The 27,414-nt window shown below is 44.3% G+C and overlaps 2 protein-coding genes across 2 annotated transcripts in view; one reads left to right on the forward strand and one right to left on the reverse strand.

Annotated features, from left to right (window-relative positions):
- Positions 1-8,067, reverse strand: part of CLIC2 (chloride intracellular channel 2) — a 12,065-nt gene extending 3,998 nt beyond the window's left edge. Inside the window, exons 1-3 of the mRNA XM_015824722.1 lie at positions 7,801-8,067; positions 4,007-4,116; positions 2,562-2,687 (exon numbers count right to left, since the gene is read on the reverse strand). Of these exons, the coding sequence (XP_015680208.1) occupies positions 2,562-2,687; positions 4,007-4,116; positions 7,801-7,857 (293 nt within the window). The 5' untranslated portion in view covers positions 7,858-8,067. The remainder of the gene's footprint in view (positions 1-2,561; positions 2,688-4,006; positions 4,117-7,800) is intronic.
- A 14,821-nt stretch (positions 8,068-22,888) lies between these two features.
- Positions 22,889-27,414, forward strand: part of LOC107295408 (protein eva-1 homolog C-like) — a 13,039-nt gene continuing 8,513 nt past the window's right edge. Inside the window, exons 1-3 of the mRNA XM_015824723.1 lie at positions 22,889-22,988; positions 25,121-25,320; positions 27,275-27,398. Of these exons, the coding sequence (XP_015680209.1) occupies positions 22,889-22,988; positions 25,121-25,320; positions 27,275-27,398 (424 nt within the window). The remainder of the gene's footprint in view (positions 22,989-25,120; positions 25,321-27,274; positions 27,399-27,414) is intronic.

Consider the following 27,414-nt stretch of genomic DNA (forward strand, 5'->3'; position numbering starts at 1 on the left):
TTTGGGGCAGCCCCTGAGATATTGGAACACTGCCATCCTGTCCCCCCTCCTCCTTCTCTTCGTTAAACTAGACATACCCAATTCCAGCAGCCGTTCCTTATATACTTTAGTCCCCTAATCATCTTTGTTGCTGTTCTCTGTACTCTTTCTAGAGTCTCAACATCTTTTTTAAATCGTGGTGACCAAAACTGGATGCAGTATTCCAACTGGAAATAAGAACATTCTCTCTCTACCATTGCAAAGTAAGAGAACTACTGTAGACTGGATGGAAAAGAGCATCACTTAAAATCTCCTTATGAGCATTGGGAATTTTTAAAGGTTGCAGATCTTCTGCCTCTGGGAATAGGAGGAGGAGATAGATGGAGGTGTTCAGGGTTCAGACTAAGCAGAAAAGAGATAGGTAAATACAAGAAATTAAAATTTTCGGCCACTAGAGAGCAACATTAGCATGTCATCTACTTCCATATCCTTCCATTTGCCTCTGGACGTTTTAGTGCCTTCCCGGTGAGCTTCCCCAGTGTAACTGAGAAGCTGAGAGCATTGAAAAGAACAAGATTCTCCTGGTACAATGTATGGCAGTTTCCCCAGTCTGTTTCCCTTGTCGAATGGGTTCCCGCCATTGTTTAGGTATTAAATTTATATGTGGCCCTGAGGATTATGAGTACTGTAGTCCGAGACATTGGAAGGGCATGCATTATTGCGATCCTATTTCATTGACTGTGATTGTGTGTGTGTGTTTGTGTGTGTGTGTGAGAGAGAGGGGGCAGGCAAGAATTTCCTGTGCCTTTAGAAAAGGCAGATTATGCCTCTCTCTCCCTCCCTCCCTCCCTCCCTCTCTCTCCCCCTCTCCCTCTCCCTCTCCCTCCCTTCCTCTCTCTCTCTCTCTCCCTCTCCCTCCCTCTCTCTCTCTCCCTGCCTTCCTCTCTCTCTCCCTCTCTCTCTCTCTTTCCCTCTCTCTCCCTCCCTCCCTCTCACCCTCCCTCCCTCTCTCTCTGTCCCTCCCTCTCTCTCTCCCTCCCTTCCTCTCTCTGTCCCTCCCTCTCTCTCTCCCTCTCTCTCCCTCCCTCTCTCTCTCTCNTCTCTCTCTCTCTCTCTCTCTCTCTCTCTCTCACACACACACACACACACACACACACACACACACACCCATGTGACGCACTGCAAGGAATGCTCTCCTTTGGGGCTCTTGTCCTTTAAAGAGCCTCCTGTTTACTGCAGCTGCAGTCAGACAATTCAGACACTGGTTGCCAACAATGAGCGCATCTTGGCTGCCTCCGAACCTTTGGAGCTGAGCGTTTCTTTTGGCTCCCTGGCTAGTTTTCAATCCTTCAAAGAGAGAGGGAGGGAGGGAGGGAGGGACGGGACTTTTCTGGAACATCCCTGCCTCCGTGGCTCTGCAAAGAAACACCAAACCACCCACCTAACCACAAAGGTGCCCATTCTTGCAGCCTTTGGGCCTCCTTGCATGACAGCTCTCCCAGCTTTCTCTTTCCCCTAGAGCCCTTCCTCTGTCCGATATTCAACTTGTGTGTGTCCTCTGTCCGATATTCAACTTCCCTCCCGTTGTTTTTCATCTCTCTGGCCACCACATTTCCTCCCCGATCCTGGTGGGAAACAGATGGCTCTTGCAAGCTGTCCCTCTCTCATCAGGGACCATCGGATCGCAGTCTCTCTGCCAGAGGTCATCTCTGCCTCTTTGTCTTTTCGGTCCTTCGATGTTAAGCAGGGTTCCGGCGGCCAAATTTCCAGGCAGAGGTTAAATAACACTGAGCAAAGCAGACCTGGGAATGTGCCTGATCTTATGCTAAGACTTGGGGAAAAGTGCAGAGAAGAGCAACTAAAATAATTAAGGGCCTGGAGGCTAAAACATACGAAGAACGGTTGCAGGAATTGTGTACAGCTAGTCTAGAGAAAAGAAGGACCAGGGGTGACATGATAGCAGTGTTCCAATATTTGAGGGGCTGCCACAGAGAAGAGGGGGTCAACCTATTTTCCAAAGCACCAGAAGACAAGAAACAACAGATGGAAACTAATCAAGGAGAGAAGCAACCATGAATTAAGGAGAAACTTCCTAGCAGTGAGGACAATTAACCAGTGGAGCAGCTTGCCTCCAGAAGTTGTGGGTGCTCCACCACTGGAGGTTTCTAAGAGGAGACTGGACAACCATTTGTCCAAAATGATATAGGGCAGGGGTAGGCAACCTTGGCTCTTTTATGACTCGTGGACTTCAACACCCAGAATTCCTGAGCCAGCATGGTCCACGAGTCATAAAAGAGCCACGGTTGCCTACCCCTGATATAGGATCTCCTGCTTGAGCTAGAAGATCTCCAAGGTCCCTTCCAACTCTCTATTATTCTGTATTTAGATTTAGCCTTGTTTGGAACATGACTTTGAACATCAAAATCCCCCAAAAGCCTTTTTTTTCCCCTCCACAACAGAGTCTGCCAAGAATGCACATCTGAAGTAGGGTGATAAAGACCGAGCAGTGACATTCTTTGCAAAGAAATTTGTAGCAAGGAGTAAGAAACGGAATGGGCATTGGAAATTGGAAAAGAAGGTACTTAGGTGGCGAGAGGGTCTGCTCCAGGAAATCCTCAATCTTCAGAAAATCTGTTTTCAGCTCCTTGTTGAACACTAAAAATGGAGGGTTGGTGCCTGGGGCCAAATCCTTCAGCTCATCAGGTTTCCTAAACGGAAATTACAACAGAGAGGAAGAATAAATAAATAAATAAATAAATAAATAAATAAATAAATAAATAAATAAATAAATAAATAAATAAATAAATAAATAACAATGCCCCTGACCTTGGTTTTATCTCCCCACCTTACCACCACCCCCTTCGTCTTCTTCTTTTTTTTAGTTCATTCTTCATTCAACTCCTAAGATTACCTGGCGATCCAACTCCTAAGATTACCTGGCGATTACCTGTCCACCTGCAAAGGTGGACAGAGATCTCAATTTCACTTCGCCGATATTGAAATATATTTAGGTTTGCCTATGTTTTGGTGGACACTTGTGCATCCATTTGTCTGAAATGGCATAGGGTTTCCTGCCTGAGCAAGAGGTTGGACTAGAAGACCTCCAGGGTCCCTTCCGACTCTGTTATTCTGCTATCTTCCTTCCTTCCTTCCTTCCTTCCTTCCTTCCTTCCTTCCTTCCTTCCTTCCTTCCTGCCTGCCTGCCTGCCTGCCTGCCTGCCTGCCTGCCTGCCTGCTTGCCTGCCTGCCTGCCTGCCTTCCTTCCTTCCTTCCTTCCTTCCTTCCTTCCTTCCTTCCTTCCTTCCTTCCTTCCTTCCTTCCTTCCTTCCTTCCTTCCTTCCTTCCTTCCGTCTTCCCTCCCTCCCTCCTTCCCTCCATGCCTCCCTCATCACTGGAGGTTTTCAAGAAGAGATTAGACCATCATTTGTCTGAAATGGTCTAGAGTTTCCTGCTTGAGCAGGGGGTTGGACTAGAAGACCTCCAGGGTCCCTTCCGACTTTGTTATTCTGTTCTATTATTCTGTTAAATATGTCTGCAACGGAGCTTTTCCTCCCAGATATGCTGTCTCTTTTAACTATCTTTTCTCAAACCTAGGCATTTTTGTGCAAATATTTTTTCTTAGTATATATTTCAGGATTTGATACAAGTGCACACTCCCACTAGTAATATTCAACCAGGTAGTAGGCTGTGTTGTTGTTATCCTTGTCATCTTCTCCTCTTTCCCATCTCTCATCTTTCCAACTACCCTCTACTATTGGTATCTTATGATTTATCAGTCGTTTGTATCTTATGATTTATGATCGTATCTTATGATTTGTGATCTGTGACTTATCACTTTGCGTGGGTTTTTTTTATGTACACTGAGCGCTTACACGCCGGAGACAAATTCCTTGTGTGTCCAATCACACTTGGCCGATAAAGAAGTCAATAAGTCATTTTCAGATTCTCGTATGGTTTCAGTACAAGACCTTAGTTGTGTTTTCAATGAAAGGCGAATGCATGAAAAGTCCCCCTCCGTCCCTCTCACCTTGTCATATCCACAGTGGTGACATTAAATCTGACACCTTTGAGCCACAACACCATAAAGAGGCTTTGACAGAACGGGCAGTTTCCGATGTTCTGTCCATCCAAGCCAGCCTGCCATAGGAAAAAAAAAAACCAAAGCAAAATAAAGAAGCGACGTATTTGTTCTGAGTAACACTTTCCCCATGACAAGCAAGTAGATTGGACCCAAATTGTCCAGCTTTCCTGATGTTGGGTCTTCCATCTCTGCAAAGAGGTTAAACCCCTTGGAGCTTCATGCTAGCATTTCTTTTCTGCTTTAATCAACTCAGCAGAGAAATGACACCTTGATGACTCTGGACATACTATATACATTTATGTTTTTATTAAAAGTTTTTAATCTTTCTAAATTTAACTTAATGAATTCCCCCTTTCTACGTCCTGCATTTACGACGTGGGACGAGACCAGACAAGACTAGCACGGATGATGTTCCCTAGTTTGGGTAATGAAATATCTGCAAGAAAGCAACCACCAAGGGCCAAGGGCCCCCTCAGTCTACCCACCTACCCAGAAACAAGAGGCAGATACAACTGGGAGCAGGAAGTCTCATAAGTAGTAGTAAAAAGGAGTAAGAAGCAACCTCGTCAGTCTCCTGAGTCATAAGTAGATGCTTTGTGATGGCCACACCCATGATGGAAGCCATTGTATGAGTCAGGAAACCCTTCCCCTCTACACAGGACAACTAAACACACTATCAGGGGTGGGGTCGTTAAGTTTACTGGAAGGTTTATTGGGGTGTCGTGGTCTTCACCTTGTCTCTTCTAGTTACCTCCTCTTTCCTTCCAACGCAAGAAGTGTTGTCTTCGGGAGGTGTCCCGAAGAGCGAGTGAGCTCCCTTGGGCTTTGCATCTAAATCTAAACAGGGAAACTTCCTCTCTAGATCTTTAGGAGCTCCTCACTTTCTCTTGCTTCTTCAGAACCCTATGGAGATTCTCTGCCACCCAGGACACGGTTGTCCCAAAGGTGCTTTTCAAAAGGCAACTTGGACTTTCTTGGGGGTTTTTCTTCTTGAGAAACTTTCGCTTCTCATCTAAGACGTTTTTTTTTCAGATCTAGATGAGAAGCGAAACGTTTTCAAGGACATAACCAAGAAAGTCTAGTTGCCTTTTGGAAAAAACCCCTTGGGGCTCCTTCCTAAGGTCGAACCGGTCCTATTTCAGGCCAATCCCTGCTGCTTGAAAAGGGCCTTCCTAACTGAAAGCAAGTGTGGTTGTTTTGTTCTGTTTTCAAAGCAAACAGCACATGATTTCCGTTTCCTTAGGTGCGGGCTGGATCAGGGGTGAAAGCAATACTGAAAACTCCCAACGCGGCTTGCCAGCCTGTTGTAGCCCTCGTCATCTTTGGAGTTTGCGATTGTGAGTTGTTCAGGAAATGAGATAAAGGACGGCTGAGCACAGGAGGTCCTCCCAATGGGGAACCTTGGATACAACACAAAGTGTTGGTGTTGTTGGGTTGCAGCGAAGGAGGAGGGGGGGAAAAACCCCAGAAGGAAAGGTGTGGAAGGAAAACACAAATGTTTTCCTTAAGAGTCATGGGACACTTTCTCTGTTTTTTCCTTTTCTATTCCTTTTGATTAGATCTTATAAGGAAGGGGTAGCTGAACTACCGGTAATCAGATTTTTCCGTGAGTTATTCTTTTAAACCCTGAACATACAATGTGGAAATAACTTCTCACCAGCTTGCTTATTTCTGTTTCTCTTCCTACTTGATAGATTAAATTAAAGAGAGAGATTATTTTCCGCGATTAGGGTCCCAGTTTATAGCATTAGCTGCTAGAGGAAGCTAGAGGGAAATTTAAAAGCCTGTTTTTGTTGCGGAACTGAACATTGGTCCACCAGCTAGAGCTGAGTGCCAAATTGTAGCAAATGGGAGAATCAAGACACTGAAAGCAGAATGACTGGTCTGTTGCACACATGAGGAAGCCTAGCCAGTTCCCACCTTGCATGAGGTCTTTATTTGTTGAAGGATCTTTTTTTAAAAAAACACTTCAGTCACATTCAGCTCAACGCTCAAACATGCTAAAGCTTAAAGCCTGGTTTACAAGCCATAATTTGGGCGATTTGGAGAATAGTCAAGCTATTGTCCAAAGCGCCCAAAGGCAGGACAAGAAGCAACGGATGGAAACTCATCAAGGAGAGAAGCAACCTAGAACTAAGGAGAAACTTCCTGACAGTGAGAACAATTAACCAGTGGAACAACCTGCCTCCAGAAGCGGTGAATGCTTCAACACTGGAAGTTTTTAAGAAGAGACTGGACAGCCATTTGTCCGAAATGCTATAGGGTTTCCTGCCTGAGCAGGGGGTTGGACTAGATGACCTCCAAGGTCCCTTCCAACTTTATTATTATTATTATTATTATTTGGGCTCACCCAAAACACCAAGTCAAAACAATGTCTTCTGCTAGAGTGTATCTCAACCTTGACAAACTTTAAGATGTGTGGATATCAGCTCTTGGAATTCCCCAGCCAGCATGATGGGAAAGCCCACACACCCTTCAAGTTGCCAAGGTTGAGAAATGTTGGTCCATTGTGCTACAGAAATCCACAGGATGAGCTGCATCCATTTTTTAAATCGGTTGCTCTTTGGATTTGTGGGGGACAAGCTAGGAAGATCCGTCTCTGGCCATCAAGGAAAACGAGAACTCCTTATGTATTTCGGTCCAGATTTTGAGTAATAGAAATTTGCCATGGTTACTTACAACCACACAGCATTGCCCAAAACTCTGATTCAGAAAAAAGGAAGAGGCTGGAGCTGAAGGGAGTTGTAGCCCAAAACACCTGAAGTTGTGAAAGGGTTTAAGGTGAATTGTATGAGCCACAACTATAGAAAGAATGAAGATGCCTTGACACATAAGTGTAAGGATGGATGCCTTGACACATAAGTGTAAGGATGGAATAATTTCTAGATGAAGCCAACCAACGTTGTTAAAATGCCACCCAATTTATGGTGGCATCAGTTTTTATGGATATGAATTCATTTCATCAGAACCATATTAGTGCACGGAGTATGGCACTTGCACACAATTGTTTTGGAAGGGAAGGGGAGAAGGGAAAAGGAAGAATAATTTAAAATGGATTAGAAAGAGAATGACTTTTGGGGTCCCATAAATTGGTTAACACATGGAGAAAGAAAACTCCATCTCTACAGCGTTAAGTTTACTTGTGAATTCTAACTCAGATCAAATTCTTGTATCAGAGTTCAGGATTACCACAATGACACAACACTTAATGATAAAGTGTCATCTCTGGCTAGATCTCACAGGAGTTTTTCATCCTCCCTCCCTCATCTCATCCGTGCTACTTTTACCTTTCTCCAGTAGTAAGAATTAACTGCAATGAGATCCAAAGAGGTCTTCACACAACATCTGTCGATGTCCCCCAAAAGTATTTTGATCAGCAAAATGAGCTCTTGAACTTTTGGTCAGCTCCAAGCAAGAGGCCAAGTTTTTATGGGAGATATCTTAATGGCTACACCCAAGCCCTTCATCAAATAATAAGATAGAGCTCCTGAAGTACCAAATGTCCAGAAACCTTAATTTATGTAGTAGTAATTTATGAAACTATGTAGTAGCATAGTTTCATTGTTGTAGACTCTAGACTTAAAGGTCTTAGCCACCCACAATCATGCACATTACGTTTATGATTTGCTGCTGGGATCTGCCAGTCCTCTGTTATTCTGCCCCACAACCTGCTTGTTCTTCTGAACAAGGCCCCCGACACCTGACCCCAAAGTCTACCTTGGCAACGAAGAGGAACTGACCTTTACAAACAGCTCAATCTCCGGTTCCTTTAGGGGATTACGAAGCCAACTTGCCATCCTCTCTCTTTAGCTGGCCACCAATCCTTGCCGAGAAGTTCCTTCCACCACGGTATGTTTGCAAGCAGGCTTCCCCAACGATGCACTGGGTAATTTTTCAGGGCAAGGACTCTCTAGGGGAGACGGTGACCTTTCATGATTGAACCCCCCCCTTTGTGGGAAGCCGCTTTGCTGTTCCTGTCTTTCTTTCAGGCTAAGCCAGAAGTCGTGACGAGGTGAGCCGAGCAACCTGCTACCAGCCAGAGGGGGATCTCCGTAAAGACCTCCCAGCCATGACTCAGCGACACGGTTTATCAGAAAGCCACATACCACGTTCTCCTCTGGTCTATCAGAAGAGCCAGATGTCTAATTCTCAGAGAAACAAGCCAGAATACGTCCTTCACTGGAGCGTCACTCCGCAGCTGCCAGAGTTTCTATAACAGGAAGTGAGTCGGGAAGCATCTCAAACCTCACTCAATATATTCCTGCCCTATGAGAATTCCTCCTCCACCCAAGGACATCCTACCTTTTATTTACAGACTCATTTCCCCAATGATGAACTTTGACACAGCTAAATGGCCCTGTCCGTGAATCAAAGGAACGAGGTAACGGATTTAGGGGGATTCCGAACATGGCAGAAATGAAAATATAATTTCAGGTTAGAGACCTGTGTTGAGATGAATTGCTTAAATGATCCCATTTCCCAACCAGTTCTAGCCATGGTCCAGAAAGCTCTTTAGAAAATAGAAGGAGGACCATTGAACGAGAAGAAGTGGAATGGTCTTCCCAAGAAGGAAACGTGATTGGATGGTCTTCCTGAATAAAGATACTCCATCTTACAGCATTTTATCATGAATTACGATTGGATGGATGGATGCCTAGATAAATGGATGGGTGGGTAGCTGGCTGGGTAGGTAGGTGAATGAGTGGATGGATATGGATGACAGTTCCGTTCCCGGAAGAGACAGCCTCGTGGGTGGGAGACCTTGCTCGACGGGGGTCTCTAGGCCCACTAAGGCCTAGAGGGGAGGAAGGCGGCGCGGGAATTCTGGACCAACAAAGTCGCCCGTCCTGACCGGATCCCCATAAAATTTAACCAAAATCGGTTTAAAATCATCTTCGCCGGCTAAATTTATAAATAAAAATATGATTTTTAAAACTTTGTATTGTATTGTATTAAACTGTTTTTAACTGGCTGTAAGCCGCCCTGAGTCCTACGGGAGAAGGGCGGGGTATAAATATAATAAAATGAAATGAAATGAAATGAGATAGACAGACAATAGACAGATTTGAAAATGGGGGATAGAATGGATCCTACAAGAGAGCATAGCTTGCTGACTGGCTGAAATTCTCTCCCTCCCTCTCTCTCTCTCTCCCTCTCTCCTTTTATTCAATCATGTCTGATCCTTGGAGTTCAAGTCCCTGCAGTTTTCTTGGCAAGCTTTTTCAGAAGTGGTTTGACATTGCCTCCTTCCTAGGGTTGAGAGAAACTGACTGGCCCAAGGTCACCCAGAGGACTTTGCAGCTAAGGTGGGACTAGAACTCTCAGTCGCCCAGTTTCTGGCCTGATGCCTTGAGGAATGCCACCAAACTGGCTCTCTGACATTCTCTAGACTCAATTCGCTAAATCAATTTACTGCACCGTTCGTGTGTGAGCGTGTGCTTTAAAGCTCAAGACACAGAAAAATCTTTCCCTTTCCCTTTGAAAAGGGAGGGCTTTCCTTCCGAAACAATTTAACAAAGCCCAGGCGTTGAAGGAAATTATGCTGCTGCTTCTGCTACTGTTGTTTTGCTTTTCCAAAGCAAACCACGAGGAAAAGCACGAGGTGCTATTTGTCCCTTGACATTGCATCACAAACAATGCCCTTCTTTCACAGCTCTGCATGGGCGACAAACATTTGCCTCTTGTTTTTTTGTCCTTGTTGACCTCCGTTTCTTCACTCGCTGTGAAAAGGGACAGATAAGGCAGAATCTTCAACTCGACTGCGTTGGTGCAATCTGCTATGTACTGCATTTATTTGCTGCTGGAAACTTCACCTTTTAAAAGCGTCGCAGTCAGAAGCATTGTTTAGCATCTAGAGGAATGCCTTTTAAAATGGGTACAAATTTTGTTGTTGTTAGTCGCGAAGTCGTGTCTGACCCATCGGGACCCCATGGGCAACATTTCTCCAGGTCTTCCTGTCCTCTACCATCTTCTGGAGTCCATTTAAGCACACGCCTACTGCTTCAGTGACTCCATCCAGCCATCTCATTCTCTGTTGTCCCCTTCTTCTATTGCCCTCCATCTTTCCCAGCATTAGGCTCTTCTCCAGTGAGTCCTTCCTTCTCATTAGGTGGCCAAAGTACTTGAGTTTCAACTTCAGGATCTGGCCTTCTAAGGAGCAGTCGGGGTTGATCTCCTCTAGAACTGACCGGTTGGATCGCCTTGCAATCCAGGGGACTCGCAGGAGTCTTCTCCAGCACCATAGTTCAAAGGCCTCAGTTCTTTGGCGCTCAGCCTTTCTTATGGTCCACCTTTCACAGCCATACATTTCAACTGGGAAAACCATGGCCTTGACTAGACGCACTTTTGTTGGCAGGGTGATGTCTCTGCTTTTTAGTATGCTGTCTGGATTTGCCATAGCTTTCTTCCCCAGGAGCAAGCGTCTTTTAATTTCTTGGCTGCAGTCTTCTACCAAATCTGAGCTTTCAAACTCTATGTCGCTTTGCACATTGTTAAAGAACTGACACAATGTGTGTTTTGCTACAGTGGAGTTCTTCTACTTTAAATCATTCCCTTCTTGGCAAGCAACTTCTGTGTTAAACTTAACGTCTTGGAGGCTCATGGCACAATACAGCCGTTTAAATAGCAATGTAAACATTGAATTAATGGATGCTCTACTGTAGGCGTCTCTGGCTTTCAGATGTTGCTGAATTTTCACTTTTCGGCTCTTTAGACAGCCTGAGCAATGGTGAGGGATCTTGGGAATTATATTCCGGGAACATCTGGAAAGCCACGGCGTGGTTTTTCTCTGCACAGTTAGAAATAGCAAAGGGCCACCATCGGGAATTAGAAACGGTTTAACTCAGGAAAACCCAAAGAGCGATGCTACCGTAATGCGGAAAAGAATAATCTAATTAATTGGGTAAATGTTGTTGCTGAAAAAGAAGGGTAATGAGTAAACAGCTAATTAAAATAACAGTTGTCGGAAGAAATTGGGTAACAGCTAAATGAACTTTTGCTACCAAGCTAGAATGAAATAGGATTTTGCTGGTAATGTTGAGTATTTCTGGATTTTTTTTTAATGGAAGAGGTTTTGCTATTTTAAGTGCTGTGTGGGGCTGCCGTATACATTCAGATTCTCGCTGTTGCAGGAAGGCCGTGCCTGAAGAGTTCTGAATAGTTTCAATATAGAAAATAGAACGAAACACCTATGGATCACTAATGTAGACTTTTACTATGGGGAGCTGCACTGCATGACAGTTAGCTTCCAGGTGCAATCAAACCAGCTCTTTGCCACCAAGAAGCCCTTCCTGTTTTAGGTCTTGGACATCCTTGAGATGCCTTCTCTGGATTGAATCTGCATGTCTGGCAAAAACTGGACGAGGGTCTTGTGAAGGGTCTCCCCACTAAGAGAACACTATCTACGGTGACCACCTAGCTGTATTTTCTCGGTGATGGTCTCTTCAGTGGAATAGCTTTTCCCCCGGACACCTCGATTGCCTCTTTTCGGCTGGGCTTCCAAAGAGTTGGGAAGACAGCGGTTCAGGAAAGTGTTTGGGACAATATGGAATAGAATAACAGAGTTGGAAGGGACCTTGGAGGTCTTCTAGTCCAACCTCCTGCTCAGGCAGGAAGCCCTATACCATTTCAAACAAATGGTTGTCCAGTCTCTTCTTAAAAACATCCAGTGTTGGAACATTCACAGCTTCTATAAATATAAACCACTCTGCTGCTGTTGGTAGCACTGCCAATGGATATTGCCACTATAATTATTGTGTTTATTGTTTTTAATCCATATTATTACTTCCATGCTACTCAACAACTTTGGGAATTGAGTGGCTTAGAGTCTATAGAAGGTTCTTACATGCACAAAAATAAGGTAAAATAATGAACTCAGACAAGGAAAAGGTGCATCTATCAGTGGAATAAGAAGCATTATTTTGGTTTTTAAGTTGGGGCCCGATGATGTCCAAAGCCAGCACAGGTTGACTGGATCTCTTTTAGTTAGCTAGCCACACACAAACATGCACACACACACACACACGCTGCCAGCCACGTACAGAACCAGCTCATTGTTAATGGACAATAGGAGTGTTTAGTTCCAGCAGCAGAAGGAGATGAGAGAGAACAGCAAATTGCACTGGAGTCTGGGCTACATCAAGGCTGGCTATGCAGTGCCATGCCTGGATCCTGGCTAATGGGTTGGCTTTGGCTGGTTGCAACCGTGGTGAGCTTGTCCTGTTATCCAGCATTCCTGGAGGCAGCTCCTGAGTTTTCAGGTAAGTTTCTGAGATGATGGGCTAAAACTGGGAGGAAGGAGGGTCCTGGTTTAACATTGTCAGTTGCTTTCTTCTGGCTGACTGTGGCTGAAGATGAGACATGACAACATCTACCTCGAGTTCTTAAACTTCTCTTATTCCTGCAAGGAAAACTGAGGCGATCAAAAGAAAGTCAGCTCATTCTGAGAGGGATGGTGGGAATGATAAATAAAGGCCTGTGTGTGTGTGTGTGTGTTTATGTGTACTTCTTCTTTTGAATGATGACTACAAACTAAAAAAAAAAACAAGGAAAAATTTTGGTTGTCAATGTTGGAAGGGACCTCGGAGGTCTTGTAGTCTAACCTTCTGCTCAAGAGGGATTCCCTATACCACTTCAGACAAACGGTTGCCCAGTCTCTTCTGAAGTTGCACCCATAACTTCTGAAGGCAAGTTGTTCCACAGATTAATTGTTCTCACTGTCAGGAACTTTCTCCTTAATTCCAGGAATTGCTCCTCTCCTTGATTAGTTTCCATCCGTTGCTTCTCGTCCTGCCTTCAGATGCTTTCGGTTGACCATTGACTTGCATTCACACCACCCTAACAGAAATATTTCTTTCCTGTTTTAGAATTGCTAACCAACAGTGCTTGCATCGCTTCTATTTGTTTATCTTTCTATGTGTTGTGTTGTCAGATCTAGGGTGCTTCACTACAAATTGGAAAGAGCATTTGTAGGACTTGAACCATTCTCACAACTAAGGCTGTGTTATTAAAACAGTAAAAACGGCAGCAACTTAGAAAATGACCTTCCTGTAATTAGAAATGCAAAGCTATAGGAGGGTCTGTCAAGTAGTAAGCAATAGCTTCCCCACAAATGTTCAATACTGTCCATCTGGTTGTTGTTGTTTTTAACTCAGTGGTTTAAAGCCAATCCTGCCATATTTAATAGTAAAGTTGTGCTGGAACAGACCTGGATCCTAATGAAATACCACACAGTGCTGGCTGCTTTTGTAGAGTGGCTTGAAAATGGCTTGTGTGACTGAAGCCTTCAGAACCTTCTAGAATAGAGAAATAGGGGAATGTTCATGAGTGTTTGTCTAGACCAGGGCTTTTCAACCTTTTCACCCACTGTACCACTTTTAGGATATGGCAACATCCGAGTACCACCAGTCGCCTAGCAAGGTGTCAAAAACTTGATGACCAAAAAAAAAAAGGAAAAAAGTAATAAAGTACAGGTAGTCCTCGACTTACAACAGTTCGATTAGTGACTGTTTGAAGTTACAATGGCACTGAAAGAAGTGCCCCCCAAGGCACAGCTGAGCAAGAACACCTGCCTGCCTGCCCAGCGGCACTCTTCCTCCTGTCCGAGGTTTTCATTGTTGTGAGCATTTCTGTTGAGGATTGGCAGCGGGGGTGGGGGGGTGTTTGGTTTTTATTCCCCCTGTCTGCAGCAGGTTTTGGTCACTTCACATGACCCTGGGACACTGTGACAGTCATAAATATGAATCAGTTGCCAAGCACCTGAATGTAAATCACAAGACCCTGGAGATGCTGCAACATTCCAGCTGATTGGTGCTTCTTCAGGGCTCAGCAGAAGCACCAGGATCAGCGCTGAGCTCCAGCTGGAGCCTGGCGCTGATCCTGGCACTTCCGCTGAGCCCTGACAGCCCCAAAAAAGCACCGATCAGCTGGAAAGCGGCACTGATCCTGGCGCTTCCGCTGAGCCCTGACAGTCCTGCAGCTCCAGCCGTCTCTTGCTCAGGCTTGTGTGGTGCTGCCACCGGTTCATCTCATTCTCCTCCCCCGCTACCACTTTTCTAGGATGGTCGCGTACCACCTGCCAGGTGCCAATGTACCACAGGTGGTACCTGTACCACTGGTTGAAAAGCCTTGGCTCTAGACTGTCTCAATTTTCCTAAATATCAGTCTTCCTGAATGTTTTGGGATTTGCGTTCCAGACTATACAATGTGAGGGTAATATCTCATGTCTAATGCCGGGCCCCCCAAACTTGGCAACTTTGAAGACTTCTGGATTTCAGTTCCCAGAATTTCCCACCCAGCATGGCTAGCTGCGGAATTCTGGGAGCTGACCTCCACAAGTCTTAAAGTCCCCAAGCTTGGAGACCCCTGGCCTAATGTCAAGTGCAAATAAGATTTTCAAGGTTTCTGCTGTCTGTGACCTCCTTCTTCCACAAGGTTATCTGAGGAAGGTTTTGAAGAACCACACTATCCACGCCTGTGATGGGGAGCAACTAACAATACTTTGCCCGCACAAGACCTCCATTGCCATACTTTCTGCTTTTTATGGACGAAGGGTACCCAGCCCAAACCTCTGTCCAGCCTCAAGAGAAATCTCTTGGGAGGACATTGATTGCTCATCTGCAACAGCCCATCAGGTAAGACGTTCTAACATTGCAGAAGAGGGTTTTTTTTGTTTTGTACAGATAGTCCTCAATTTATGAGCACAATTGAGCTCAAAGTTTGTTGAGAGTCGTGCCCATTTTATGACCTTTTTGGGGGGACCCCAGTTGTTAAGAGAAACACTACAATTGTTAACTGAACCATTTCTCTTCCCAGCATTAAGCGAAAATGCCAGGGAGAGAGAGAGAAAGCTGTTTCCCACTTTTAATGATGTGGAATCATTAAGCAAATAAAGCAATCAACACGGATGAAGGGAGCGTCAGAAAAAAAAATACTGCTTCTCCTGAAAGCCTTCTATGTGGCAGGGCCATCGGTTTCTTTGAGGGCAAAGGAAGAACGACCGAGAATGTGGGTTTTTTTGGGTCAGCCTTCTCAACATGGGGCATCTCAGCTAAATGAAACCCCTGGAAGCCAGTGCTGGAGATCCCTCCTCCTCCTCCTCCTCCTCCTCCTCCTCCTCCTCCTGAAGAAGAAGAAGAAGAAGAAGAAGAAGAAGAAGAAGAAGAAGAAGAAGAAGAAGAAGAAGAACTTCTTCCTTTTTCCTTCTTCCTTCTTCCTTCTTCCTTCTTCTTCCTTCTTCCTTCTTCTTCCTCTTCTTCTTCTTCTTCTGCCATATCCGTTATTGGACGTTGGCGATCATGTTGGCGATCCTGTTTTTATCAGCAGCCACACGAAAAAGTGCTGCTGAGTTTTGTCCAAACCAGTCCCTTAGATTTTGAAGCCACGATGTTCTTCTTCTGCCTGGACCTCGTTTGCCTTCCATCTTTCCCTGGAGGATTAAATGGAGTATGCCGTATTTTCCTGGGTGTCGCATCACATGTCCGAAATATTCTAATTTTCGTTTTTTAATTGTTTTGATGATTTCCCTTGGCTTTCCCAGGCGGCTTATCACCTCCTCATTTCTGATCTTGTCAACCCAGCTTCTACATAACAGCTGCCTGTAAATCCACATTTCAAATGCTTCTAGTCTCTTCAGGTGGCCTTCTGTCAGAGACCAACTCTCTACTCCATAGAGCAGGATAGATTCCACTACCTACCTCTTAAGTGCCACGGCAAGGGCATCGACAAGCAGCATATTCCCTAGTTGGATTGTTGAGTTGTTTGAGCCAAGGACAGAAATTCCCCGGTGAGAAGGTTTGGGGAAAGACAGACTGCCATCTAGTGGCTAGCACTTGGGAGCTGCCCAAAGGCTTGGCTGACGTTGAGACTTCTCCTGGAGATGGCTTGGGAAAGATCTGGGAATGTGCTGGCAAAATGTTTTCCTGCTTTTGCCACAAAGAGCCAAACTAGACTTTGGGCATAAGAGGAAACCAGGCCACCAAAGAACAAGCACCTGAATGTTGACCGTGTGACCGTAGGGATTCTGCAGTGGTTACAAGTATATAGAATAGAATAGAATAGAATAGAATAGAATAGAATAGAATAGAATACAATACAATACAATACAATACAATACAATACAATACAATACAATACAATACATAGAGAGGAGAGAGAATAGAATAGAATAGAATAGAATAGAATAGAATACAATACAATACAATACAATACAATACAATACAATACATAGAGAGGAGAGAGAATAGAATAGAATAGAATACAATACAATACAATACATAGAGAGGAGAGAGAATAGAATAGAATAGAATAGAATAGAATAGAATAGAATAGAATAGAATAGAATACAATACAATACAATACAATACAATACAATACAATACAATACAATACAATAGAGAGGAGAGAGAATAGACTAGACTAGACTAGACTAGACTAGACTAGACTAGAGCAGAGCAGAGCAGAGCAGAGTAGAGTAGAGTAGAGCTGGAAGAGACCTTGAAGGTCTTCTAGTCCAGCCCCCTGATCAAGCACTTGTGGTACATTTCTTTTTTCAATGCTGGGTTGTAGAGAACCTATGCACTTCTATGGACTAGATATGGTCTTTCTAAATTAGATATGGCTACACTTAACACATGTCCTTTTCCACCAGAAAATGATGGATGAGTGCCAGGACCACCGATGGTGCCATTTCCTTGTCCACAGCCGAGTGTTCGGGCCTGATCCGTGCCCAGGAACACACAAATACTTGGTGGTTTCCTACAAATGCAGACCTGGTGAGTGACTTCAGCANAAACTCATCAAGGAGAGAAGCAACCTAGAACTAAGGAGAAACTTCCTGACAGTTAGAACAATTAACCAGTGGAACAACCTGCCTCCAGAAGCGGTGAATGCTCCAACACTGGAAGTTTTTAAGAAGAGACTGGACAGCCATTTGTCCGAAATGGTGTAGGGTTTCCTGCCTGAGCAGGGGGTTGGACTAGATGACCTCCGAGGTCCCTTCCAACTTTATCATCATTATTATTATTATTAATCTGCCTCCAGAAGCGGTGAATGCTCCAACACTGGAAGTTTTTAAGAAGAGACTGGACAGCCATTTGTCCGAAATGCTATAGGGTTTCCTGCCTGAGCAGGGGGTTAGACTAGATGACCTCCAAGGTCCCTTCCAACTTTATTACTATTATTATTATTATTATTATTATTATTATTATTATTATTATTATTATTATTATTATTATTATTATTATTATTATTATTATTATTATTATTATTATTATTATTATTATTATTATTATTATTTGGGCTCACCCAAAACACCAAGTCAAAACAGTATCTTCTGCTAGAGTGTATCTCAACCTTAACAAACTTTAAGATGTGTGGATATCAGCTCTTGGAATTCCCCAGCCAGCATGATGGGAAAGCCCACACACCCTTCAAGCTGCCAAGGTTGAGAAACGTTGGTCCATTGTGCTACAGAAATCCACAGGATGAGCTGCATCCATTTTTTAAATCAGTTGCTCTTTGGATTTGTGGGGGACAAGCTAGGAAGATCCGTCTCTGGCCATTAAGGAAAACGAGAACTCCTTATGTATTTCGGTCCAGATTTTGAGTAATAGAAATTTGCCATGGTTACTTACAACCACACAGCATTGCCCAAAACTCTGATTCAGAAAAAAGGAAGAGGCTGGAGTTGAAGGGAGTTGGTGCCCAAAACACCTGAAGTTGTGAAAGGGTTTAAGGTGAATTGTATGAGCCACAACTATAGAAAGAATGAAGATGCCTTGACACATAAGTGTAAGGATGGATGCCTTGACACATAAGTGTAAGGATGGAATAATTTCTAGATGAAGCCAACCGTTATTAAAATGCCACCCAATTTATGGTGGCATCAGTTTTTATGGATATGAGTTCATTTCATCAGAACCATAACAGTACACGGAGTATGGTACTTGCACGTAATTATTTTGGAAGGGGAGGGGAGAAGGGAAAAGGAAGAATAATTTAAAAAGGATTAGAAAGAGAATGACTTTTGGGGTCCCATAAGTTGGTTAACACATGGAGAAAGAAAACTCCATCTCTACAGTGTTAAGTTTACTTGTGAATTCTAATTCAGATCAAATTCTTGTATCAGAGTTCAGGATTACCACAATGACACAACAGTGCAGGAACACTTAAGGATAAAGTGTCATCTCTGGCTAGATCTCACAGGAGTTTTTCATCCTCCCTTCCTCATCTCATCCGTGCTACTTTTACCTTTCTCCAGTAGTAAGAATTAACTGCAATGAGATCCCAAGAGGTCTCCACACAACATCTGTCGATGTCCCCCAAAAGTATTTTGATCAGCAAAATGAGCTCTTGAACCTTTGGTCAGCTCCAAGCAAGAGGCCAAGTTCTTATGGGAGATTTCTTAATGGCTACACCCAAGCACTTCATCAAATAATTAATAAGATAGAGCTCCTTAAGTACCAAATGTCCAGAAACCTTAATTTAATCTATCAATGTAGCAGCATAGTTTCATCATTGTAGACTCTAGACTTAAAGGTCTTAGCCACCCACAATCATGCACATTACGTTTACGATTTGCTGCTGGGATCTGCCAGTCCTCTGTTATTCTGCCCCACAACCTGCTTGTTCTTCTGAACAAGGCCCCCGACACCTGACCCCAAAGTCTACCTTGGCAACGAAGAGGAACTGACCTTTACAAACAGCTCAATCTCCGGTTCCTTTAGGGGATTACGAAGCCAACTTGCCATCCTCTCTCTTTAGCTGGCCACCAATCCTTGCCGAGAAGTTCCTTCCACCAAGGTATGTTTGCAAGCAGGCTTCCCCAACGATGCACTGGGTAATTTTTCAGGGCAAGGACTCTCTAGGGGAGACGGTGACCTTTCATGGTTGAACCCCCCCTTTGTGGGAAGCCGCTTTGCTGTTCCTGTCTTTCTTTCAGGCTAAGCCAGAAGTCGTGACGAGGTGAGCCGAGCAACCTTCTACCAGCCAGAGGGGGATCTCCGTAAAGACCTCCCAGCCATGACTCAGCGACACGGTTTATCAGAAAGCCACATACCACGTTCTCCTCTGGTCTATCAGAAGAGCCAGATGTCTAATTCTCAGAGAAACAAGCCAGAATACGTCCTTCGCTGGAGCGCCACTCCGCAGCTGCCAGAGTTTCTATAACAGGAAGTGAGTCGGGAAGCATCTCGAACCTCAGTAGATAGAGAGGTCGCTCACTCAATATATTCCTGCCCTATGAGAATTCCTCCTCCACCCAAGGACATCCTACCTTTTATTTACAGACTCATTTCCCCAATGATGAACTTTGACACAGCTAAATGTCCCCGTCCATGAATCAAAGGAACGAGGTAACGGATTTAGGGGGATTCCGAACATGGCAGAAATGAAAATATAATTTCAGGTTAGAGACCTGTGTTGAGATGAATTGCTTAAATGATCCCATTTCCCAACCAGTTCTAGCCATGGTCCAGAAAGCTCTTTAGAAAATAGAAGGAGGACCGTTGAACGAGAAGAAGTGGAATGGTCTTCCCAAGAAGGAAACATGATTGGATGGTCTTCCTGAATAAAGATACTCTGTCTTAAAGCATTTTATCATGAATTACGATTGGATGGATGGATGCCCAGATAAATGGATGAGTGGGTAGCTGGCTGGGTAGGTAGGTAGATGAATGAGTGGATGGATATGGATGACAGATAGACAGACAAATAGACAGATTTGGGAATGGGGGATAGAATGGATCCTACAAGAGAGCATAGCTTGCTGGCTGGCTGAAATTCTCTCCCTCTCTCCCTCTTTCCTTTTATTCAATCATATCTGATCCTTGGAAATCAAGTCCCTGCAGTTTTCTTGGCAAGCTTTTTCAGAAGTGGTTTGACATTGCCTCCTTCCTAGGGTTGAGAGAAACTGACTGGCCCAAGGTCACCCAGAGGGCTTTGTAGCTAAGGTGGGACTAGAACTCTCAGTCACCCAGTTTCTGGCCTGATGCCTTGAGGAATGCCACCAAACTGGCTCTCTGACATTCTCTAGACTCAATTCGCTAAATCAATTTACTGCACCGTTTGTGTGTGAGCGTGTGCTTTAAAACTCAAGACACAGAAAAATCTTTCCCTTTTCCTTTGAAAAGGGAGGGCTTTCCTCCCGAAACAATTTAACAAAGCCCAGGCGTTGAAGGAAATTATGCTGCTGCTTCTGCTACTGTTGTTTTGCTTTTCCAAAGCAAACCACGAGGAAAAGCACGAGGTGCTATTTGTCCCTTGACATTGCATCACAAACAATGCCCTTCTTTCACAGCTCTGCTTAAGGAGCAGCATGGGCGACAAACATTTGCCTCTTGTTTTTTTGTCCTTGTTGACCTCCCGTTTCTTCGCTCACTGTGAAAAGGGACAGATAAAGCAGAATCTTCAACTCGACTGCGTTGGTGCAATCTGCTATGTATTTATTTGCTGCTGGAAACTTCATCTTTTTAAAAGTGTCGCAGTCAGAAGCATTGGTTAGCCGAAGCATCTAGAGGAATGCCTTTTAAAATGGGTACAAATTTTGTTGTTGTTGTTAGTTGTGAAGTCATCGCGACCCCATGGACAACGTTCCTCCAGGTCTTCCTATCCTCTACCATCTTCTGGAGTCCATTTAAGTTCACGCCTACTGCTTCAGTGACTCCATCCAGCCACCTCATTCTCCGTCATCCCCTTCTTCTCTTGCCCTCCATCTTTCCCAGCATTAGGCTCTTCTCCAGTGAGTCCTTCCTTCTCATTAGGTGGCCAAAGTACTTGAGTTTCAACTTCAGGATCTGGCCTTCTAAAGAGCAGTCAGGGTTGATCTCCTCTAGGACTGACCGGTTTGATCGCCTTGCAGTCCAGGGGACTCACAGGAGTCTTCTCCAGCACCATAGTTCAAAGGCCTCAATTCTTTGGCACTCAGTCTTTCTTATGGTCCACCTTTCACAGCCATACATTGCAACTGGGAAAACCATGGCCTTGACTATAAGCACTTTTGTTGGCAGGGTGATGTCTCTGCTTTTTAGTATGCTGTCTAGATTTGCCATAGCTTTCCTCCCCAGGAGCAAGCGTCTTTTAATTTCTTGGCTGCAGTCTTCTACCAAATTTGATCTTTCAAACTCTATGTCGCTTTGCACATTGTTAAAGAACTGACACCATGTGTGTTTTGCTACAGTGGAGTTCTTCTACTTTAAATCATTCCCTTCTTGGCAAGCTTCTGTGTTAAACTTAACGTCTTGGAGGCTCATGGCACAATACAGCCGTTTAAATAGCAATGTAAACATTGAATTAATGGATGCTCTACTGTAGGCGTCTCTGGCTTTCAGATGTTGGTGAATTTTCACTTTTCAGCTCTTTAGACAGCCTGAGCAATGGTGAGGGATCTTGGGAATTATATTCCAGGAACATCTGGAAAGCCACGGCGTGGTTTTTCTCTGCACAGTTAGAAATAGCAAAGGGCCACCATCGGGAATTAGAAACGGTTTAACTTAGGAAAACCCAAAGAGCGATGCTACCGTAATGCGGAAAGGAATAATCTAATTAATTGGGTAAATGTTGTTGCTGAAAAAGAAGGGTAATGAGTAAACAGCTAATTAAAATAACAGTTGTCGGAAGAAATTGGGTAACAGCTAAATGAGCTTTTGCTACCAAGCTAGAATGAAATAGGATTTTGCTGGTAGGGTTGAGTATTTCTGGATTTTTTTTTTTATGGAAGAGGTTTTGCTATTTTAAGTGCTGTGTGGGGCTCTCGTATACATTCGGATTCTCGCTGTTGCAGGAAGGCCGTGCCTGAAGAGTTCTGAATAGTTTCAATATAGAAAATAGAACGAAACACCTATGGATCACTAATATAGAATTTTACTATGGGGAGCTGAGCTGGATGATAGTTAGCTTCCAGGTGCAATCAAACCAGCTCTTTGCCACCAGGAGGTCCTTCCTGTTTCAGATCTTGGACATCCTTCAGATGCCTTCTCTGGATTGAATCTGCATGTCTGGCAAAAACTGGACGAGGGTCTTGTGAAGGGTCTTGTGAAGGGTCTCCACACTAAGAGAACACTATCTACGGTGACCACCTAGCTGTATTTTCTCGGTGATGGCCTCTTCAGTGGAATAGCTTTTCCCCCGGACACCTCGATTGCCTCTTTTTGGCAGGGCTTCCAAAGAGTTGGAAAGACAGCTGTTCAGGAAAGTGTTTGGGACAATATAGAATAGAATAACAGAGTTGGAAGGGACCTTGGAGGTCTTCTAGTCCAACCTCCTGCTCAGGCAGGAAACCCTATACCATTTCAAACAAATGGTTGTCCAATCTCTTCTTAAAAACATCCAGTGTTGGAGCATTCACAGCTTCTATAAATATAAACCAATCTGCTGCTGTTGGTAGCACCGCCAATGGATATTGCCACTATAATTATGGTGTTTATTGTTTTTAACCCATATTATTACTTCCATGCTACTCAACAACTTTGGGAATTGAGTGGCTTAGAGTCTATAGAAGGTTCTTACATGCACAAAAATAAGGTAAAACAATGAACTCAGACAAGGAAAAGGTACCGGTGTATCTATCCGTGGAATAAGAGGCATTATTTTGGTTTTTAAATTGGGGCCCGATGATGTCCAAAGCCAGCACAGGTTGACTGGATCTCTTTTAGTTAGCTAGCCACACACAAACATGCACACACACACACACACACACACGCTGCCAGCCACGTACAGAACCAGCTCATTGTTAATGGACAATAGGAGTGTTTAGTTCCAGCAGCAGAAGGAGATGAGAGAGAACAGCAAATTGCACTGGAATCTGGGCTACATCAAGGCTGGCTATGCAGTGCCATGCCTGGATCCTGGCTAATGGGTTGGCTTTGGCTGGTTGCAACCGTGGTGAGCTTGTCCTGTTATCCAGCATTCCTGGAGGCAGCTCCTGAGTTTTCAGGTAAGTTTCTGAGATGATGGGCTAAAACTGGGGGGAAGGAGGGGTCCTGATTTAACATTGTGAGTTGCTTTCTTCTGGCTGACTGTGGCTGAAGATGAGACATGACAACATCTACCTCAAGTTCTTAAACTTCTCTTATTCCTGCAAGGAAAACTGAGGCGATCAAAAGAAAGTGAGGTCATTCTGAGAGGGATGGTGGGAATGATAAATAAAGGCCTGTGTGTATGTGTGTTTATGTGTGCTTCTTCTTTTGAATGATGACTACAAACTAAAAAAAGAAACCAAGGAAAAATTTTGGTTGTCAATGTTGGAAGGGACCTTGGAGGTCTTGTAGTCTAACCTTCTGCTCAAGAGGGATTCCCTATACCACTTCAGACAAACGGTTGTCCAGTCTCTTCTGAAGTTGCACCCATAACTTCTGAAGGCAAGTTGTTCCACTGATTAATTGTTCTCACTGTCAGGAACTTTCTCCTTAATTCCAGGAATTGCTTCTCTCCTTGATTAGTTTCCATCCGTTGCTTCTCGTCCTGCCTTCAGATGCTTTCGGTTGACCATTGACTTGCATTCACACCACCCTAACAGAAATATTTCTTTCCTGTTTTAGAATTGCTAACCAACAGTGCTTGCATCGCTTCTATTTGTTTATCTTTCTATGTGTTATGTTGTCAGATCTAGGGTGCTTCACTACAAATTGGAAAGAGCATTTGTAGGACTTGAACCATTCTCACAACTAAGGCTGTGTTATTAAAACAGTAAAAACGGCAGCAACTTAGAAAACGACCTTCCTGTAATTAGAAATGCAAAGCTATAGGAGGGTCTGTCAAGTAGTAAGCAATAGGTTCCTCACAAATGTTCAATACTGTCCATCTGGTTTTGTTTTTTTTTAACTCAGTGGTTTAAAGCCAATCCTGCCATATTTAATAGTAGATTTGTGCTGGAACAGACCTGGATCCTAATGAAATACCACACAGTGCTGGCTGCTTTTATAGAGTGGCTTGAAAATGGCTTGTGTGACTGAAGCCTTCAGAACCTTCACAGGGCTTTTCAACCTTTTCACCCATTTACCACTTTTAGGATATGGCAACATCCGAGTACCACCAGTCGCCTAGCAAGGTGTCAAAAACTTGATGACCAAAAAAAGAGGAAAAAAGTGATAAAGTACAGGTAGTCCTCGACTTACAACAGTTCGCTTAGTGACTGTTTGAAGTTACAATGGCACTGAAAAAAGTGCCCCCCAAGCCACAGCCGAGCAAGACACCTGCCTGCCCATCTGGCAGCGCTCTTCCTCCTGTCCGAGGTTTTCATTGTGAGCATTTCTGTTGAGGATTGGCAGTGGGGGTGGGGTGAGGGGGGTTGGTTTTTATTCCCCCCCGTCTGCTGGGTGGTTGCAGCAGGTTTTGGTCACTTCACATGACCCTGGGACATTGACCATCATAAATATGAATCAGTTGCCAAGCATCTGAATATAAATCACAAGACCCTGGAGATGCTGCAACATTCCAGCTGATCCTGGCACTTCTTCTGGGCTCAGCAGAAGCGCCAGGATCAGCGACGAGCTCCAGCTGGAGCCTGGCGCTGATCCTGGCACTTCCGCTGAGCCCTGACAGCCCCAAAGAAGCGCCGATCAGCTGGAAAGCGGCACTGATCCTGGCGCTTCCGCTGAGCCCTGACAGCCCTGCAGCTCCAGCCGTCTCTCGCTCAGGCTTGTGCGGTGCTGCCACCGCTTCAGCTCATTCCCTTCCCCCGCTACCACTTTTCTAGGATGTTCGCGTACCACCTGCCAGGTGTCAATGTACCACAGGTGGTACCTGTACCACTGGTTGAAAAGCCCTGGTCTAGATTGTCTCAATTTTCCTAAATAGCCTTCCTAAATGGTTTGGGATTTGCGTTCCAGACTATACAATGTGAGGGTAATGTCTCATGTCTAATGCCGGGGCCCCCAAACTTGGCAACTTTTAAGACTTCTCGATTTCAGTTCCCAGAATTTCCCACCCAGCATGGCTAGCTGCGGAATTCTGGGAGCTGACCTCCACAAGTCTTAAAGTCCCCAAGCTTGGAGACCCCTGGCCTAATGTCAAGTGCAAGTAAGATTTTCAAGGTTTCTGCTGTCTGTGACCTCCTTCTTCCACAAGGTTATCTGAGGAAGGTTTTGAAGAACCACACTATCCACGCCTGTGATGGGGAGCAACTAACAATACTTTGCCCGCACAAGACCTCCATTGCCATACTTTCTGCTTTTTATGGACGAAGGGTACCCACCCCAAACCTCTGTCCAGCCTCAAGAGAAATCTCTTGGGAGGACATTGATTGCTCATCTGCAACAGCCCATCAGGTAAGACGTTCTAACATTGCAGAAGAGGGTTTTTTTTGTCGTTGTACAGATAGTTGTACAATTGATGAGCACAATTGAGCTCAAAGTTTGTTGAGAGCCGTGCCCATTTTATGACCTTTTTTTGGGGGGGGCAGTTGTTAAGAGAAACACTACAATTGTTAACTGAACCATTTCTCTTCCCAGCATTAAGCGAAAATGCCAGGGAGAGAGAGAGAAAAAAAACAACTCATCTTCCTATCCTTTTTTTAAAAAGCTGTTTCCCCCTTTTAATGATGTGGAATCATTAAGCAAATAAAGCAATCAACACGGATGAAGGGAGCATCAGAAAAAAAAATACTGCTCCTCCTGAAAGCCTTCTATGCGGCAGGGCCATCGGTTTCTTTGAGGGCAAAGGAAGAACGACCGAGAATGTGGGTTTTTTTGGGTCAGCCTTCTCAACATGGGGCATCTCAGCTAAATGAAACCCCTGGCAGCCAGGGCTGGAGATCTCCTCCTCCTCCTCCTCCTCCTCCTCCTCCTCCTCCTCCTCCTCTTCTTCTTCTTCTTCTTCTTCTTCTTCTTCTTCTTCTTCTTCTTCTTCTTCTTCTTCTTCTTCTTCTTCTTCTTCTTCTTCTTCTTCTTCTTCTGCCATATCCGTTATTGGACGTGGGCGATCATGTTGGCGATCCTGTTTTTATCAGCAGCCGCACGAAAAAGTGCTGCTGAGTTTTGTCCAAACCAGTCTCTTAGATTTTGAAGCCACGATGTTCTTCTTCTGCCTGGACCTCGTTGGCCTTCCATCTTTCCCTGGAGGATTAAATGGAGTATGCCGTATTTTCCTGGGTGTCGCATCACATGTCCGAAATATTCTAATTTTCGTTTTTTAACTGTTTTGATGATTTCCCTTGGCTTTCCCAGGCGGCTTATCACCTCCTCATTTCTGATCTTGTCAACCCAGCTTCTACGTAACAGCCGCCTGTAAATCCACATTTCAAATGCTTCTAGTCTCTTCAGGTGGCCTTCTGTCAGAGACCAGCTCTCTACTCCATAGAGCAGGATAGATTCCACTACCTATCTCTTAAGTGCCATGGCAAGGGCATCGACAAGCAGCGTATTCCCTAGTTGGATTGTTGAGTTGGCTGAGCCAAGGACAGAAATTCCCCCGTGAGAATGTTTGGGGAAAGACAGGCTGCCATCTAGTGGCTAGCAAAGCGATGCACTTGGGAGCTGCCCAAAGGCTTGGCTGATGTTGAGACTTCTCCTGGAGATGGCTTGGGAAAGACCTGGGAATGTGCTGGCAAAGAGTTTTCCTGCTTTTGCCACAAAGAGCCAAACTAGACTTAGGGCATAAGAGGAAACCAGGCCACCAAAGAACAAGCACCTGAATGTTGGCCGTGTGACCGTAGGGATTCTACAGTGGTTACAAGTATATAGAATAGAATAGAATAGAATAGAATAGAATAGAATAGAATAGAATAGAATAGAATAGAGAGGAGAGAGAATAGAATAGAATAGAATAGAATAGAATAGAATAGAATACAATACAATACAATACAATACAATACAATACAATACAATACAATACAATACAATACAATACAGAGGAGAGAGAATAGAATAGAATAGAATAGAATACAATACAATACATAGAGAGGAGAGAGAATAGAATAGAATAGAATAGAATAGAATAGAATACAATACAATAGAGAGGAGAGAGAAGAGAAGAGAATAGACTAGACTAGACTAGACTAGACTAGACTAGACTAGAGCAGAGCAGAGCAGAGTAGAGTAGAGTAGAGTAGAGTAGAGCTGGAAGAGATCTTGAAGGTCTTCTAGTCCAGCCCCCTGATCAAGCACTTGTGGTACATTTCTTTTTTCAATGCTGGGTTGTAGAGAACCTATGCACTTCTATAGAGTAGATATGGTCTTTCTAAATTAGATATGGCTACACTTAACACATGTCCTTTTCCACCAGAAAATGATGGATGAGTGCCAGGACCACCGATGGTGCCATTTCCTTGTCCACAGCCGAGTGTTCGGGCCTGATCCGTGCCCAGGAACACACAAATACTTGGTGGTTTCCTACAAATGCAGACCTGGTGAGTGACTTCAGCA

Source organism: Protobothrops mucrosquamatus, unplaced genomic scaffold (assembly GCF_001527695.2).
Source record: "Protobothrops mucrosquamatus isolate PMUCROS unplaced genomic scaffold, P.Mucros_1.0 scaffold2329, whole genome shotgun sequence".
Lineage (NCBI taxonomy): Eukaryota > Metazoa > Chordata > Lepidosauria > Squamata > Viperidae > Protobothrops > Protobothrops mucrosquamatus.